General features: G+C 43.3%; 2 protein-coding genes across 4 annotated transcripts; one reads left to right on the plus strand and one right to left on the minus strand.

Annotated features, from left to right (window-relative positions):
* Window positions 1–3997: 3997 nt before the first annotated feature.
* Window positions 3998–10872, minus strand: LOC120703569 (cyclin-T1-3-like). 3 transcript variants are annotated; one of them, XM_039987687.1, is made up of 8 exons: window positions 10650–10856; window positions 9963–10012; window positions 8584–8845; window positions 7215–7296; window positions 6243–6377; window positions 5780–5955; window positions 5548–5699; window positions 3998–5037 (listed from the first exon to the last, which is right to left on the minus strand). In XM_039987687.1, exons 3-8 carry the CDS (start codon window positions 8820–8822, stop codon window positions 4337–4339), a joined length of 1485 nt encoding a protein of 494 aa, XP_039843621.1. In that variant the 5' UTR covers window positions 8823–8845; window positions 9963–10012; window positions 10650–10856; the 3' UTR covers window positions 3998–4336. The 3 variants fall into 3 exon arrangements, with proteins under 3 accessions (XP_039843621.1, XP_039843620.1, XP_039843622.1); XM_039987686.1 differs by lacking the exon at window positions 9963–10012 and having other exon boundaries at window positions 10650–10872; XM_039987688.1 differs by lacking the exon at window positions 9963–10012 and having other exon boundaries at window positions 4016–5037; window positions 8584–8840.
* Window positions 10873–11077: 205 nt separating this feature from the next.
* On the plus strand, window positions 11078–15798 carry LOC120703567 (probable glucan 1,3-beta-glucosidase A). Its single transcript, XM_039987685.1, has 10 exons — window positions 11078–11438; window positions 12042–12148; window positions 12237–12356; window positions 13061–13243; window positions 13363–13521; window positions 13621–13790; window positions 13906–14058; window positions 14266–14618; window positions 14852–15031; window positions 15460–15798. Exons 1-10 carry the CDS (start codon window positions 11369–11371, stop codon window positions 15543–15545), a joined length of 1581 nt encoding a protein of 526 aa, XP_039843619.1. The 5' UTR covers window positions 11078–11368; the 3' UTR covers window positions 15546–15798.
* The last annotated feature ends 1896 nt before the right edge of the window (window positions 15799–17694 follow it).

The raw sequence follows: 17694 nt of genomic DNA on the forward strand, positions 1-17694 counted from the left end.
GTCTATGGTCATGTGGGGGCGCAGAGAAGACTGGGGTTTCCAAAACAAGGCTTGGTTCCCGGGCAGAGCTGAAAGCTGCATCTGCACAATCATATTACTGTTCCCGACTTGCAGCGTGTGGGAGGCACGTAAAATCGAAATGTCGTTGTTTCTTGTCAATCGGTGCTCCAAAGAGACAAAAAAAATGCCCTACAGTAATGGTGCTAGCAGTAATCTAGCTTCTGTTTGTAGTCCTCGTCAGTTTATTAGGACTTTGGGCGCCTTCTTACTTGACACAATCACGCGTATTCAAATGCAATAATCTTCTCATAATTGGTGAAAAGTTGAGCTCCGTCGGGTACGGCCCGCGCCGATGGGCGTGAGAAACAGACCACAGCTCACCAAGAGAGCCGCCACCAAGTGGGACCCGTCGCCAAGAGAGTCTAGTCGGGACACCGCACTATTTGACGGGGTGAAACCATCGAGATCCGGACCACACACATGGTGAAACCATCCTACACGGGGACTTCATAGGATAGAGAAGATTGTTAGCCGCCGCGACTAGGCTTTTTGTGCCTCCGTTGGCCTGCGGAGTGGTCTCGCCTGTGTCGATGTCCCAGTTCAACCGAACAAGTGTTGTCTCATGAGACAGTTGTGTGGCTTGCGTCGACGTCCCAATCTAATCAGCCTGAGTTGTTTGTGTTGTGTTGTGTTGAGTTCCGCACGTGTTGATGCTCCAATCCAACCCGTCGGTGTTGTTCTCGTGTATTTTTTTTTTATTTTCTCCTAGTTATGGCCTCTCAGCGACATAACCTTGTATTTTTTCCCCCGCTATATCAATAGAAACACACTTGTCGCGTGTTTTTCGTTCAAAGAAAAAAAAGTTGAGCTCCAGTGCTGGAACTCCACAATAGTTAAATAGTAATGCTTTCCTAATATTGCTTTTATCATATAAACTAGTACAGGGTTCTGGGTTTAGCAAAGTGTTAAAATGTCACCATCACAGTTGCGAAAACAAAACAAGCAAGCCGTGTAAATACAAAATGACAAGCATCTATCACCAACCACCCCCACTCGCGCAGTACAGGACGACATACAAATGAATCCAAAGAAACAAATAACAACCTCAAGTCCTCGTTCACCACTGGTGCCCCATCACCCACTCGTGCCCCATTTCAACATCACCACGCACTTCATCAGCGCATAGCATTGTGAATGCAAGGCCGTGGTACTAATCGCCACGTTCGATCTAGCTAATTAACAACAGTTAAGGACTCACAGCACCAGTCAAAGCAAAAGGTCAAAACATTAGCTTGCCGCCTGTCGTTAGCGAAAACTACTAAACCAGCCAACAATGTTTTTCTCTCACACCAAACCAGCATCAGCCAGCAGCTACTAGCCAGCCAGCAGTACTTTTCTCTCACAACAAATCAGCACCAGCCACCAGTCACAGCACAATAAACGCGAACAGAGTGTAAACTACTAGGCCAACTTTGGTAGTGTGGCCGTAGTAAACCAAGTCGTCGATCAGCTAACAAAAACTATGGAAAAGATGCCGCCGGCCGGCAGCACAGGGTTTGCCATTGGCACCATTCGGAAAACCCAAAGAAAGACCAGTAGTCAAATTCACTTGTCTTTGCCATTGGCGCTATACACGGGCGCACCGCTGCTATAGCCTCATTGTGTGTAGGCTTCTAGCCTTCTAGGGTAGCATCTCGTGTGGTAGTGACCCCACCTGCGAGCAAAGAGAGAGAAGGTTAGTAGGCTCAGCTCTAGACCGTTACTAGGCTTCTAGACCGTTGTTCTGTTCAAGCTCCTGCGTGCTCTAACCTTCACAGTTGGATTTGATGGCACGACGGCGACACAAAATCACAGCGAACAGTGGCGGCCGGGCCACACACGCACACGCACACCCAACCCAAGCGCTGCTGCTTCATTTTTTTTTTGAGAGTTCCCCGCTGCTGCTTCATGGCTTTCCAAGCCCAGATCGGGCAGGGGAGGCTGCCGGCTTTTTTTTATTTTTATATTAAAAAAACAAAATTTCAAAAATATATGCTGAATAGGGAAAATTTCAAAAAACAGGCACCCTGTTGCCCCTCGCCCATTAGGGGGGCGACAGGATCTAAATGTAAAAAAATTGCATTTAGGTTCTGGCGCCCAGAGCGCATTAAACAGTAAACTTGTAAAATCGATATAAAATTAAAGAAAAATAAAAAAAATACAAACTCAACTGTTATGGATTCTATGAAACAAGATCTACAACTTTTGTTACATAAAGTTTTTCATTTAATCAATGTATCTTACTCTATTTTAAATACCAGTTTAATGCACTTTTATTTAAATCTCAAGATCCATCCTTTGGATGCATGTCATCTTTGGCCAGAGTGTTGCATATGGTGAGCATAGGCTTGTACAAAATTGGTAGGCCCAGAAAACATTTCTAAAATAAATTTTTAAATTAGATCTTGCAATATATCTAGTTTAAATGGGTTATTTATCCATGCTGCTATAATGAGTTTTAGAAGTCATAACTTTTACAGTACCATTATTTTATTTCTTAAGAGCTATAAAAATTTTTGGTAAATTTTAGATAAGCACAACTAGATCAAATTAATTATTTCATATTTTTCTAGGTACAAGAACTATTTTTCTTGATTTAGTGCATTTACCTTAGTCATAATTCATTTGGTCCAGTTGTGCTTATCTAAAATTTACCAAACTTTTTATATAGCTCTTAGGAAATAAAATAAGACTACTGTAAAAGTTATGGCTCCTAAAACTCAGTATAACAGCATGGATAAATAACTCATTTAAACTAGATATATTGCAAGATCTAATTTAAAAACTTATGCTAGAAGTGTTTTTTGGGCCTACCAATTTTATACAAGCCTATACTCACCACATGCAACACTCTGGCCAAAGATGATATGCATCCAAAGGATGGATCTTGAGATTTAAATAAAAATGCATTAAATTGGTATTTAAATTAGAGCAAGATACATTTATCAAATGAAAAAAATTTATGTAACAAAAGTTGTAGATCTTATTTCATAGAATCCAAAACAGTTGAGTTTGTATTTTTATGATTTATATACGATTTTATATCGATTTTACAAGTTCATTGTTTAATGCGCCCTGGGCGTCAGGACCTAAATGTAATTTTTTTATATTTAGGGCCTGTCGCCAACTGGATGGGCGACAGGCACCCATTTTTGAAAATTTCCCTATTCGGCATATATTTTTGAAATTTTGTTTTTTTAATATAAAAATGAAAAAAAAGCGAGGCTGGCAGGGCATTTGGCAGATTCGCCCGGCCCAAACGCACGGTACCGAGACGAACTCAACTCGCATCCCATCACGGCCCGGATCGTCGCCGTCGGAGAGACAAGTGACCAAACGCCTCGCCTCGCCTAGCCGTGTTGCGTCTTCTCCTCTTCTTGTTTCTCCAGGGACCGGATGGAGGTGACCCGTCCGTCACCGGCAGCACGCTCATGCCGCACATCTCCGCCGCCGTCGATGCCACAGTGCAGCAGCAGCAGCAGGATCGAGTTCTCGGCTGGTGAAATGGGGCACGAGCGGCAGGACTGTGGGCACTGGGGTCCGGGCCGGTCTCGTCTGCCGACCGGTTCCATCGCCGGCCGTGTCACGTCTCCCAGTCGAGTGCCCAACAGTGAGCAGGCCGGCACGAGGCTGCGAGGGATTGAGATCCGCTGCAGTTGGGGTGGCTGACTTTGAGCCACTGCATGTGGGGCCCACTAGCGCTGGGGCCCGCTGGCAGTGACCCAATGTCAGCAGCCCCAACGTCAGCTGATCCGGTTCCGGCTGCGAGCAAGTTACAGACAGGTTCGTCTCCGTGTAGGCACCCCCCGCCATCTGTCTTCACAGCCGTTTGGCTTTACTTCCCGCTTAATCTCTGGAGAAAAAAAGCTGCAAATAAGCTATGCAAAACAGCAAAAACTCGGAGCACACAGCCCTATTACCAGAATTTAAGTGCACATTCCCATTAGCAGCATTGAAGTACAGACTAAAGACGAAATTCTTTTTCAAGGCAGAATCGGGCTTCCGAGGATGATCCTGATATCAACAATACAGTAATAGGGAGCATCTGGTTTGTTATCGGATGTCTCCAAACATACAACAATCTGTTTGCTATATAGACTACCCCCTCGGGGAGCTCTTACATCAATCTCTTACATCATGTACCACATTTCAAATCTCCCAGCATACCGAATGAGCTTGATGCTTATTCGACGCCCGTGACAGAAAAATAGGTTCTACATCAGACATCATATATAGCCTGAAGCCACGTGCAATACACTACAAACAACAAATTCCCCCGAGGGGGAGGGTCCAAGTCTCACGGCCTTAGCCTTTTAATGTCCCTTTCACCACGGTCGTAGTTCCGGTGCTCATGGACGTCATTCCTCCTCCGATTGTCAAGGGTTGGGGAATGGTGTTCTTGGCTATCAGTGGACAGCTCGCCCTCTTCAGTAGTTCCCATCACGCGGGCGGCCTTCTGCTGGTCCTCCCGGTGTGCAGAAGGATGGGACCAACTCTGCCTTCTCTCCTGCTTGACCTTTTCACCCTCAGCAGCCAACTCCACACCATGCTCCAGCTCCCTCTCAATAAGGTCATCATCATCCATCATGTCAACCTTTCTAGAAACATCACCTTTGGATTTCCTCCGCTTCTCCAGGGCTGCTTTCACCTTATCCTTGTCTATCTTCTTCATCGCGTCCATCATTGAGGACGACATTTTGGGACCGTCGTTGCTATTAACAGCACCATCCCTTGCGTCATTCTGTGGTGTCCTCTGGTTTGAGTTTTGCTTCTCTGGATCAGGGTGGTCATAGCCACGGTGGCCTGGCATGTTTTGCTGGCCCTGTCTGGATGCTTGATGGTGTTCATGGGCAGTAGGTGCACCAACACTTCCTGGAGCTTTCCCAGACGCACGGTGATTAGCAACACTAGCGGGGCTCCTATCCGTATCATTTCCTTGCGATGGTGGTGGCGCAACATTACTTTGCTCGTAGAGCTCCAAAATTTGGTTGCTAATCTCTGAAAAAAGAAATATCATAAATAAATAGTGTTAGCACTCCTTGACAACATGAGCATCAAAAGGTTAACATTTCAAGAAAGAGTCTGGAAGAGGCATTGATGGTGGCAAACAACCATAATAGTTCAAACAAGTGACAAGGTCTAACAAGACAGTTCTACCAAAAGATATCGCTAGCAAAAATATATCCAGTTTGATACTAGTAGTGGTTATCCAAATCCAGGTGCATTCCACTACATGTCATATCCTTGTCTATTCCAGAACACAATATGCTCAACAAGCCAGGAGACTCCCTTGCAGCGGCATAGCACGCAAAATTGTCTTCACCTAACCTAGCTCCACAATCATTTTGAATACCAGATTCCGGTGCTTCTATGAGATCTCAAGATAGCTAGCCAGCAGCAACAAAGGCTGCAACTTACGATGTTACAAAATACGAGCCCTTATCAAAAACGAATACCCTGTTAGTGCAGTGCAGGTATTCCCTACACACTTTGCATCCAGAGACAAACCTTCCAAATGCCGTGGGGTAACATCAAACTCTTGCCACCAGACTTTCTCGCCATCTGATGGAAGCTTGACTTTGAGAAATTTCGCAGCCAGGAAGATTGCACCGGCCGCAATATGGTGGGGCTTAAATTGCAGGCAAAGCGAAGTGCGGAGCCTGTACACCACTTTTAAGGCGTAGTAAATAGGCATATTTGAGGATTACTCTTTGTAACAAAAAGAGTAATTTTAGCATACCCATCATTGACAAAGTTCCAGGCAACTTGAGCAAGTGCATTTTGAGCAATCTTGAATTTCTTTATTGCTTCAACCAAGGGCTTATACGGATGGTGGATATTCAAGTCAAAACCAAGTGTTACAAGAACAACACGCTCCCCAAGTAAAATAAGTTCCTTCTGTTGTTCATATACTTCCTGAACAAAACAAAGCACAGGCAACCTCAATTTGGTTATGCAAGAGTAATTAGCAAACAAAACTGAATCAAGCAGACCAGTCCGATTTTATAAAAAGAATTATCATGATTAAGAAGAAATGGCTTCTGGGCAAGTGTTTGCGGGTAAAATTAATTATATCACTGCCAGTTGCAAAAAATGAGATTACTAATTACCTAAAAAAGGCGTACCCAGTGCGAAAAAGATTGCTAATTGCCTAAAAACAAAAATATCAAGTTGAATGCTATCAATCAATTCAACTATCTCACCTTCTGCTTGATTCGCTGAACCGCAGCAGGATCCTTTTTGTGAATGATCTCATAAGAAAGGAGTATGACATCCCTAAGAGGTCTGGGGGTTTCTTCAACTTTTCCCGCCAAGAACATACAAACTGTTGCAATTGTCTGCACGACATAATGAACATACATATCATAAGTTTTTTAAATTAACTGTTGACGGGAAAACATTAGCCCTAGCAAGTAAGAAATGTGGTACTACAAATAGAAAGGATGTATTGTACAACAACAACAATAACTCCGCCTATGTTGACTGGAAGACTCTCTCCTAAGTCGTCTCAGCATAGCCGGTCCCAAGCCCGGGTAAAGGAGGAGGGTTGCGTTAGGTTTTGGCAAACCAGCATAAAAAATAGCCACTCTAATGGATTTGAAAGGATGTATTGTCAACCAACTTAATTTTGATATGCATATCAGGAAACAATTTTGGTCACATAATAAAACAGAACTCAAATAGGTTGATATCTTAAACACTATGCATTAACCTATACATTAAAGACACGCAATTATATTAAAACCCATAAATTCATATCATAAGCCAGAGATTCATATTACAAGCCACAGGATGCGACTGTGCCAGTTACCCTATACTCCACAGGGCATCCTCATGCTACATGCATATGCACACAGAGATCAGTCCATGGAATATCAGCAAAGGTGAAGGTATTGTAACCTACCACAAACTATAGCAAGTAAATATATGATCTACATGCTACGAAAAAAAATCATCTTTATGTCTTCAACAAATGGGTGGTAACAGAACAGAACACACAGACAAGTTACCACATGCTATGATAGCCCAGGCTACATTTAGGCAAAGTGATTGATAGGTAAAAGCAAAATAACTTGTTGACCACTGAGTATCAGTATACAATTGTGCAAAAAACACAATGAAATAAAATGTTCCACAAACAGTACAAGCCCATGTATATTTTCAATAAGACTTACCCGCCTATCATTTTTTGCATGAGATTGACGAAGGAAAAAACGATGACAGAACACTATAGCTGTAGCAATCGTAACTTGAGGCCTACATTAAAAAGCATTTTGCTGTCAGAAGGGAAAAGTGTATAAACCACATAATTCATAAACCACAGCAAATAGAACAGATAGTACTCCCTCTGGTCCAAAACATAGGTTGTTTTAGATTTGTGCTAAGTCAAACTTTTCTAACTTCGACCATATTTATAGAAAATTATATTAACATCTACAGCACCAAATAAATGCAGTAACCAAATAAATGTTATAGATGTTGATGCATTTTTCTATAAACTTGATCGAAGTTAGAGAAGTTTAACTTGGGACAAAACTAAAAAAGACTTACATTTTGAAATGGAGTACATGATTAAATAAGAGAACTAGTACTCATTATGATTTGCTGAAGTATTAGTGGAAACCAGACAAGCTCACTCAATGCGATGGGAGAACAAATGATTAAATTGCTACTTGATTAGCCGACGTCACAAAATGTTTGGTTGCCTGCCTCTAGAAAGCCATTTTACGTAACATAAAATCTTTAGCTTCTGTTCCTTCTAAAGAAAACTCAACCTGCAGGGGGGTAAGAGTAATGCTAAGAGAAGACTTTCTAATGCAGATCATGAAAACCCCTGAACCCCTGCCCACCCTTACATCAGCACAGTAGATCATATATTTAACAGCATTAGGTAGATCTTGTATATTCAGAAAAATATTTGTAAACCTAATATTCTAACCAAAGTTTGCGAAAACATTAAATCTTGAATCTTCGCAACAAATGTCGTATCTATACAGAAAGGGCATCACCTAGGTGACATAATGCATCTTTTATGGCTGTGGGCCATGCTTGGTACGCAGTTAGGCCCCAATTCATGCAGCATTTTAAGCCGCTTAAGGATCAGATGATATTTTTCGTTGGGATTCTATCTTATCTATTTGATTATCATGATGCTAAGAGCCAATAAAATAAGGGCCCCGTTATTGCTAAAGGAAAGCAAGCAAGTATTTCCTCTTAATCCATATTTTCTACCTGCAACCAACCAGTCTAACCTACCAATCCAACCCACACCTCTAGCTATTTTTCTCAAAATGTCAGTCCAATCCAGAGGTTAAAAAAATGTTTCGTATACAAGCACTGCCGTGTAATTATCATTCATACTGCAGATGATAAGCACTAGTAGTTCTTCAGACAGAAGCAAATGCTTAATAGGAAAAGAAAAGGCCGCACTAGATAACAGGCCAAACAAACATGAAAAGAGTAATTTAAATATTACAGATGAAATGGCTGTTATCTTTTCAGGAATACAAGCAATGGCAATTTTTGTGGTAGATGCAAACTTACACTTGAAGCCTCATTCCCAAATCCTGCAGAAAAACGCAGTACGTCTTGCGAAGATGAGACTCCTTCTTCAGATCAATGCCATCTTTCCTGGAAAGGGAATTTTCTTCTATTTCTTTTCTACTAAAATACCATGAATTACCAAGTTTGCCGCCTTCTGCATTTCTGCTATACGGAATTCTATATGGGCTATTTTCTACAATTCCATGATGTGAAGAGTCACTTGTCTGCATGACATCCATGTAGGATCTGCCTCTTCTCTGCTCTGCGATCCGAAGAAGCAAAGAAGGCAGTGTTACTGTTTGCAAACTTAACAAGAACTAAGTACAGTTGTTAGAACATAAGAAGTGGCAAAGAGCTGAAAAACAGAAAAGCTCATGCAGTGAACTACAAGTTTCAAATGTCACATGACTTTGCAATTTATATAAACAACAAAAATATGGCACAAGGAGGATAATTAAAAATTGCTACAAGCTAAAACAAGTTGAAAGGTCTATACATGCAGGTCCAATGAATTGCCAGTCATTCACGGAAATCCAGTGATTCAACAAATTAGCAAATAAAGATGGTAACATCAAAACGAAGATCTTTTAATTTGCATCAAATAATTTCCATTCATACATATTTACATGCAAATAATTTCATTGAACTACACTTGAGACAAGTTTACAAATTATTTGTGACTTATTCAAGGTGTTTTTCTCACTATAAGAACAAACTAAGAACACATGCATAGCTGCTCTTCCTACTAGATAACACATGCATAGCTGCTCTTCCTACTAGATACTTGCTATCATGTAAGCTTCAAGATGCAAGCAAGAACATAGCCTTTTGTCCCGAGCAAGTTGGGGTAGGCTATAGATGAAACCCAAAAGAAACAAGGATAAAAGAAACACAAAAAAAAGACACAAGACAGAAGGTAGAGATAGAGGTAAACAGAAACAGAAGCAAAGGTCACAGTTCAAGCACGTTGATTGCTAATCTCCAAGTGCTCCTATCCATAGCTAATTCCTTGGAGATATTGCACTCCTTAAGGTCTCTCTTAACCGACTCGCCCCAAGCCAATTTAGGTCGACCTCTACCTCTCTTTACATTATCGACCCGCTTTAGAACACCACTATACACCGGCACCTCAGGAGACCTCCATTGGGCATGTCCAAACCATCTCAACCGATGTTGAATCAATTTCTCCTCAATTGGTGCCACCCCAACCCTATCCCGAATATCTTCGTTCTGGACTCTATCCCTTCTTGTGTGCCCACAAAATCAGCGCAACATACGCATCTCTGCTACACTCAAATGTTGGACATGTTGCCTTTTTGTAGGCCAACATTCAGCACCTTATAACATCGCTGGGTGAATCGCCATCCTATAGAACCTACCTTTTAGCTTTTGTGGCACCCTCTTGTCACCCTAAACCCTAAGCTTCAAGCTGCATATAAGAAAAATCCATTTCACCCTATATCCATGAGCAATCAACCAAACTAAATTGCGGATTAAGAAGAATCTCTCAAAACTAAGAACCATAAAAGTGCCCATAATTACCTACAGTGAAATTCATTAGGGAAATTCAGTTCCATTTTGAAAAAAATACCATTAAAAGATCGCCACTCCGTAAAATACCACAAAAAGTACAAACCGTTTTAGAATCTACCTTTCATGGGCAGCTACCTTTTAATGGTATTTACCGAAAGTGGTGATCTTGCAATGTTATGGAAGGAATTTTTTCAAATCATTTCGCCCAAACCTCGGAACACAGGGAAAAAAAAGTAAAATTTTATCACAAAATTAGCCCATACTTGCGATTTTAGGTCCATCAAAATTCAGGGGCAGTGAAATCAGACTCCGCCACCAGGAACCCTAATTACTCCCGCCAACCACGCAGCACAACCAAATAAGGCGACTCCGCCACCAGAAACCCTAATTACTCCCGCCAACCACGCAGCACAACCAAATAAGGCTCCGCGCAGCACCCGATCTCTCGATGAACAAGTAAATCGCGGGACCCAGAACCGCAGAAACATTTCGACCGAAAGATAAGTGGAAATGGGATCACATCGGATCATAACCTGAGATGTCGATACGAGCCCTCCTCTCACCGGGGGGTTGCTGATGCGCGCATCAAGGCAGGGCGAACGAACCGGGGTAAGCTTTGCCGGAGGGGAGGCGGCGGAGACGGTGGGCCTCGGCGGCGGTAGAGGCGTGGGGCGTCGGCGGTGTCGGGTCGCGGGGGCGAGGCTGCGAGCCTGCGTGCGAGGCGAGGCTGAGCAGGGGCGCAACCCTAGCCGGCTCGGTTTTGCTTGGCTGGTCTCGTCTCGTCAATTGGGCTCGCGGGCGGGCCGGGCCTGGCTGGACTCCCAAATTGAACCGAAAAGCTTCGAATACCCAGCCCAGCCCAGGTTTAGCCTGGAAATGGGCCACCCCACTCATCAGGCAACTGAGCCCAGCCCGACCAGGCCCAACTCGTCGGCTCAAAGCCGTCGTCTCCGAGGAGCATCTTCCCCCACCTCCTCCCCGCCGCCACGGCCGCTCTGCCGCGACCCGCGAAAAAAAAAACGCCTGGAGCCTTTCCTTTTCGTGGATCCCTTCCACTTCACCACGAGGCAACCAGCCGGCGTCAATTCCATTCCTTAATTGCCAATGGCGACCGCTTGGGCCAGTACGGCCTTACCGCGGGCGCCTTGGGATAAACTCTGCGGCAAGGAAGGCACCCGGTGCGGCCTTAATAGCCTCTTCAGTCCTCTCCCCGTGGCAGCTCTGGTCCCGCGGGTTGTGGTAGGGCACCGCCATGGGTGGTCTTGTTGGCCCTGGCTTCGTGCTGCTTTCGTGGGTGCTTTTCTCCCCCTGCCTGTGCTCAGGTGAGATGTCTTGATCGAGCACTTTTGAGTCGTGTGAGTCTTATGGCTTTTGGGGAGCAAGATTCTATTGTGAGATTTATACGTTTTGGAGCTAATAAGAGAGGCAAATACTGGACTGCAAGCTTGTTAGACAAAATACAAACGATCATTATGTCATACTTGTGAATGCATCTACAATTCCGAATGGACAATTTGGTATTGATGATCGGAGGAATAACACTTTATTCACATGTTTGAAATGAAACGAGGGAACCTCTTTTCTAAATAAAAAAAACACTTTATTCACTTCACATGCAATAGTTTCTTGGTTTCAGCTGTTCCGCATGTATTTCTATAAATGAAATTTGTAAAGAAATGTGCAATTTGCTGTACACACTGTGCATGGTGATTGTCTAGTTAAATATGCATTTGTAGTTGTGGAGAACACAGGTAGTAAATATTCACTGAAAATTACTGGTTGAGCGATTTCCTCGTCGAAAATGGTAGCCCAAGCTTCCAGTCTTTGGTTCTGTGCTGGTTCTCAGTAAAAGTTTTGCATAACAGCATAAGTCGTTATAGGACATCACTTATACCACTTACTGAGCATCCTCATTTTTTCTGCAGTGGATGGGCTGTCCAAGGTGAGGGCTGTTAACTTGGGAGGATGGCTGGTGGTTGAAGGGTGGATTAAGCCATCACTTTTTGACGGGATTCCAAATGGGGATATGCTAGTAGGTGGATTGATATTGGTTATTCACTTTGTGTTCTTGGTAAACTAATGCTTGTGAGTTTATAACCATCTATGTGCCACGTTTGCAGGATGGGACTCAGGTGCAGCTCCGCTCTGTTGTGTTGAATAAATATGTTAGTGCAGCCAATGGGGGTGGTTCGAATGTGACAGTGGAAAGTGATGTGGCCTCAACATGGGAGACATTTAGGGTGAGGATTGCATGGAACATATTAGTCTGGTTTAAAGAAGTATCAGTTTATTGACTTGTATACTTTACAAGTGATACGCCTCTGCATTATTACAGCTAGGGTATTGGATGAAATTTATCAATCTGATTTCAGAGAATTACGAAACATATTGGTCTTACTGTTTTGTGCAGGCTTTACAACACGTATTAAGTATTGTTTTATACTACTTAAGTACTAGTTAAATGCTATATTAATTTCACAACACGTCCACTGGGTACAAATTTTCAGCTATGTGATATATTTTTTTTCTGACTTGTTTTGCCCAGTTAACGAACAGTTTTCTTGAGTTCCTGTTATAATTAAATTTATGGCCACTGTGGTTTCACAATAGGATATCACATGACACTGATCACTTGACCAAAAGCAAAGTAACGGACTACTGAATGGTATAGGTGCAGGATTGGCGATATTTTTGTCTATCTGGTTAAAATGTTTGTTAGATTGCCACGAACAGACATGAGAAATCTAGAGCATATGTCTTAATATTCTTTTCTCCCTAAACATCAGAATCACACGTTTATTATCATTTGATTACCTGTTACTTCTATGGTTGGTATTGAAGCAACTGCAACTCATTGGATTGTTACAATGCTGTTATTTACATGTGCCTTTAGTACTTGTTGAGCTTAAGTGCTATCTTACTATTTTTTATCTTTATAAAATAGCTTTGGAGGGTGTCAGAAAATGAATTTCAGCTTCGATGTCTTGGAGGTGAATTTTTGACATCAAACAGTGAAGATGGTTTGATCTTGGCAACTGCAAGGGAACCATTGTCCACTGAGACTTTCTACGTCGAAAGGAATGATGAAAGGGTCCATATCAAACTTCTGAATGGAGGCTATGTGCAAGTATTGCTCAATCCAGAGTTTCATTTCGATAATTTCGAAGTGTTATATGTGATTGTCCCTCAGTCGCCTTCTTGCAAGTCGTGCCATTATTAAGACATTGCAATCTCCTTTTAACTTAGGCAACAAACGATCATCTGCTTATTTCCACTTATCAATTCCGACCAGGATGGGATAATAATTTAGCGACATTTGAATTGGTGATTGTTGCCAATGACCTGCATGGAGACTACCAGCTTGCGAATGGTTATGGTTACGAGAGGGCGAAGATGGTCTTGGAAGTATGTCTGAGGACCCTCATTTCCTTTTGAAATTTGCTGAACCAATCCATTTTTCTCTTATGCACAACACCTGTTGAGTCTTAATTTTGCTTTTTTAAGGAGCACAGAACAAGTTTCATAACAGCAAGCGACTTTGATTTCCTATCTCGACATGGAATTAATACTGTGAGAATTCCTGTCGGATGGTGGATAACACAAGATCCATATCCACCTTCTCCATTTGTAGGAGGGTCTTTGGCAGCTCTGGACCTAGCATTTTCATGGGCACAGTATGTCGTGTTTCCAATTTGTTCTTTGTAGTATTTGATATCCCTAATCCTTTCTAATTCTATAGTATTAAGTGTTCATTAAGTTCGTAACATGAAATTTCTTTTGTTGGATTAGATCTTATGGTTTGAAATGTATAATTGATCTCCATGCTGCTCCTGGTTCTCAAAATGGAATGGAACACAGTGCGAGCAGGGATGGTTCCGTGGACTGGCCCTCACCTGAATATGTCTCGCAAACATTAGAAGTTATTGATTTCCTGGCGACAAGGTATTCTTTCTTCTAGCATGTCATCTTTGAAATGGTATTATCTGCATTTTTCCTGAGCGGGTTCTCTACCATCAAAATATGTCAGCTAATTGATCTCCTCTCATGGAGCATGGTAAATGCATTTACTGCTAGTTTTTCTGATGTTCTTGGATACCCATACTGTCCTTGAAATATTATTGGTGGCTTTCTTGGCCTTGGATTTTGCAGGTATGGAGGCCATCCTTCCCTTTTGGGCATTGAGCTTCTGAACGAACCTTCTGCAGCTACCGTTCCTTTAGATGTTCTAGTGTCCTACTATACGAGGGGTTACCAAATTGTGCGAAACCATTCAACAACTGCATATGTTATTCTCTGCCAAAGAATCGGAAATGCAGACCCAATCGAACTGTTTCAAGCTGGTATTGGTCTTTCAAATGTCGTAGTTGATTTACACTACTACAACTTGTTCGATCCGTACTTTGCCAGCATGAACTCTACTCAGAATATTGAATTTATTTACAAGAATAGAGCACCACAATTGCAAGCTCTTAAGGATGCAAATGGGCCTCTTCTCTTCATTGGTATGATAGCAACCTTCTTACATTATTTCCACATTGCTGTGTCCATTTTACAAATTTTAGAGAGGCTGTGCATATGTTCGGTATTTGTTCCTTCATTTCCTTATTGTTGGAGTTGGGAGTTTGGGGTGTTACGAATAAAGACCCAATTTTCTGTTTATTTTATTCCAAGTATACTTGATTATCTCCATAGTCATTTTGCTGTATCTTTATTTGTATGTTCCTGCATTGTTCAGGTGAATGGGTTAATGAATGGGACGTGCAAAATGCATCTCAATATGAGTACCAGAAGTTTGGCAGAGCTCAGTTGGATGTTTATGCGAACGCCACCTTTGGGTGGTCATATTGGACACTAAAAAATGACAGGATGCATTGGGCCTTCGAGTGGAATATTCAGAATAAATACCTCCTGTTCAGTAAGTCACAGTAACCATGCTGACCAAGCTTGTAATGTCCATCCGGGCCATCGTGGATCCTGCAACTAGGAAGCGTCTGCCTATTGCTCAGATTTTTTAGTTATTCCGTAGCCGAGGAGTAGTCAGTTCCATAGAAGTAAAATTGATCATAGAATGAAGTCGTTTCAGTGCTAGTATTTCCATGAAATAACTGCCTAACTAATACTCATTTGGAGCTTGTTTTGATCTTACCTAGGGGTGCCAATGGGTGACCCTTAGGGGCACCTTCAACCCTCTTTAGATCAAAATATTGTACTAGTTTTCCAAAATGGAATATCATTTTGGAGAAGTAGTACAAAATTTTGAACTAAAGAGGGTTGGAGGTGCCCCTAAGGGTCACCATTGACACCCCTTACATATTCTTACCATGATACGCAACTTCTGTTCAGGTGGTTCCTCCCTGCTGAAGACGCCAAGCTTCCTTCTCCTGCTAGCACTTGGATGGGGAACTTGCCTCATCATCATGCCAAGATAACCTGGAACATACTTGGAAGGACATGCCAAGGGCCCTCTTGTTCCTGAGCCGTTTGCCCTGTCCTTTGTCCTCCCTGCGTTCACATCAGCAGGCAAGATATTCATTTGTGTACAGGGTGCCGATAGATCCCGACGCACTTTGGTTGTTGACTTGTAATCGCCAATCGAGCACCATCGTTCTTGTTCAGTACAGTTCAGGATGGGGACAGTCGCGTTGGGCCTCTCAGAAAGTACAAACGGGTGTGGCTGTTGCGTGTTGCCGCCGGCTGCCGGTGATGCAGCTCGGTGGCGATCGGCAACGAACACGACGCGCTCAGGGACGCACGACGTTGCACTCGGTCTCTCACGCGCGAACTTTGTGGATCTCAACAGAACACGAGAGAGTGGCGCTGCCAAACGTTGCAGCCTTTTCGGTTATGCTCTTTGCTATTTATTCTCGGTGCTTACACGGTCTGAGACCCACGATCACCCCGCCACGCGCGCTCGCGCTGCGACGCGCCCGCCTAACGCGCGGGAACGCTCTTCATGCACGACGTGGCGGTGACCACTCTCGCCGCACCGTGAACGCAGCACGGTTCTGGCGGAACACCACACATGCAGCTATCTAATTGTGGAACACAAATATGCATCACTAAAACATGTAACTAAACAATGCAATGCATGATCGTGCACGGGATTAGTTCAACATTTCACCCCCTTAATCCCGCTGCACCGCCACCACTCCCAGCTGCTGCCTCAGCTCAATGAACCTGACCTTCCCGAGCGCCTTCGTCAGGATATCAGCAAGTTGGTTCTGCGTGCTCACATGATCAATGTCGATGCTCCCTTCTTCAACACAGTCTCTAACAAAGTGATACCTTGTGTCTATATGTTTGCTTCGTTCATGGTGAACCGGATTCTTACTCAAGGCTATAGCAGACTTGTTATCAACTAGGAGATTCACCTTTGGAGCTTTGATCCCTAGCAGTTCTCCAAGCAACCGGCTGAGCCATACACCCTGACAGGCAGCCCCTGCACTTGCAATGTACTCGGCCTCACAAGAGGAGAGTGCCACGACCCTTTGTTTCTGTGAAGTCCAGGTCACTAAATTCATGCCAACAAAGAAAGTTGACCCACTGGTGCTCTTCCTATCATCAACATCACCAGCTAGATCACTATCACTGAAGCCAATCAGTAATGGTTCTGAATTGCCCGACCTTGTGTACTTGCAGCCATAATTCAGTGTCCCTGCAACATATCTCAAGATCTGCTTTACTGCTGCCCAATGAGTTGCTCTTGGCATTTCCATGTACCTGCTCACAATACCCACAGAATATGCAAGATCTGGCCTTGTATTTACTAGGTACCTCAAGCTCCCAATAATGCTCCTGTACTTTGTAGCATCAGCAGGTGGTGACTTGTCTTCTTTGCTCAACTTCAGCTTATTCTCCATGGGAACCTGACAGGGGTTGCACCCTTTCATTCCAGCTTGCTCGAGAATTTTGAGTGCATAAGCACTTTGGCACAAAGTTGTGAACCCTTCCTTCTGAACCACCTGAATGCCCAGATAATATGTAAGTAACCCAAGGTCACTCATACTGAAACTCTCCATCATTTGCCTTTTGAATGCATCAATGCTCTCTTGCCTTGGCCCTGTTATCACAAGATCATCCACATAAACTCCCACAATCAGAAAGTTGCCACTGCTATCACCTCTTCTGTATACAGCATGCTCATGAGGATTCTTCTCAAAGCCAAGCCTCAGTAACTCTTTATCAAGCCGTGCATTCCATGCCCTGGGTGCCTGACGCAACCCATACAAGGCCTTTCTCAGTTTCAGGACCTTGCCACTTCCATTCTCAACTACAAAGCCTGGAGGTTGCTGTACATATACTTCTTCGATCAAATCTCCATTTAAAAAGGCTGATTTAACATCCATGTGATGCACTTTCCATCCACTCTTAGCTGCCAGTGCTATGATCAACCTTACTGTCTCAATTCTAGCCACTGGAGCAAAAACTTCCTCAAAGTCCACCCCCTCACGTTGGGCGTATCCCTTGGCCACCAGCCTTGCTTTGTGCTTGACAACGTTGCCTTCAGGGTCCTTCTTCACCTTGAAAACCCATTTAAGACCAATAGCACGGTGACCTGCTGGCAAAGTTGCTAGTTCC

This window comes from Panicum virgatum, chromosome 4K, assembly GCF_016808335.1.
Source record: "Panicum virgatum strain AP13 chromosome 4K, P.virgatum_v5, whole genome shotgun sequence".
Lineage (NCBI taxonomy): Eukaryota > Viridiplantae > Streptophyta > Magnoliopsida > Poales > Poaceae > Panicum > Panicum virgatum.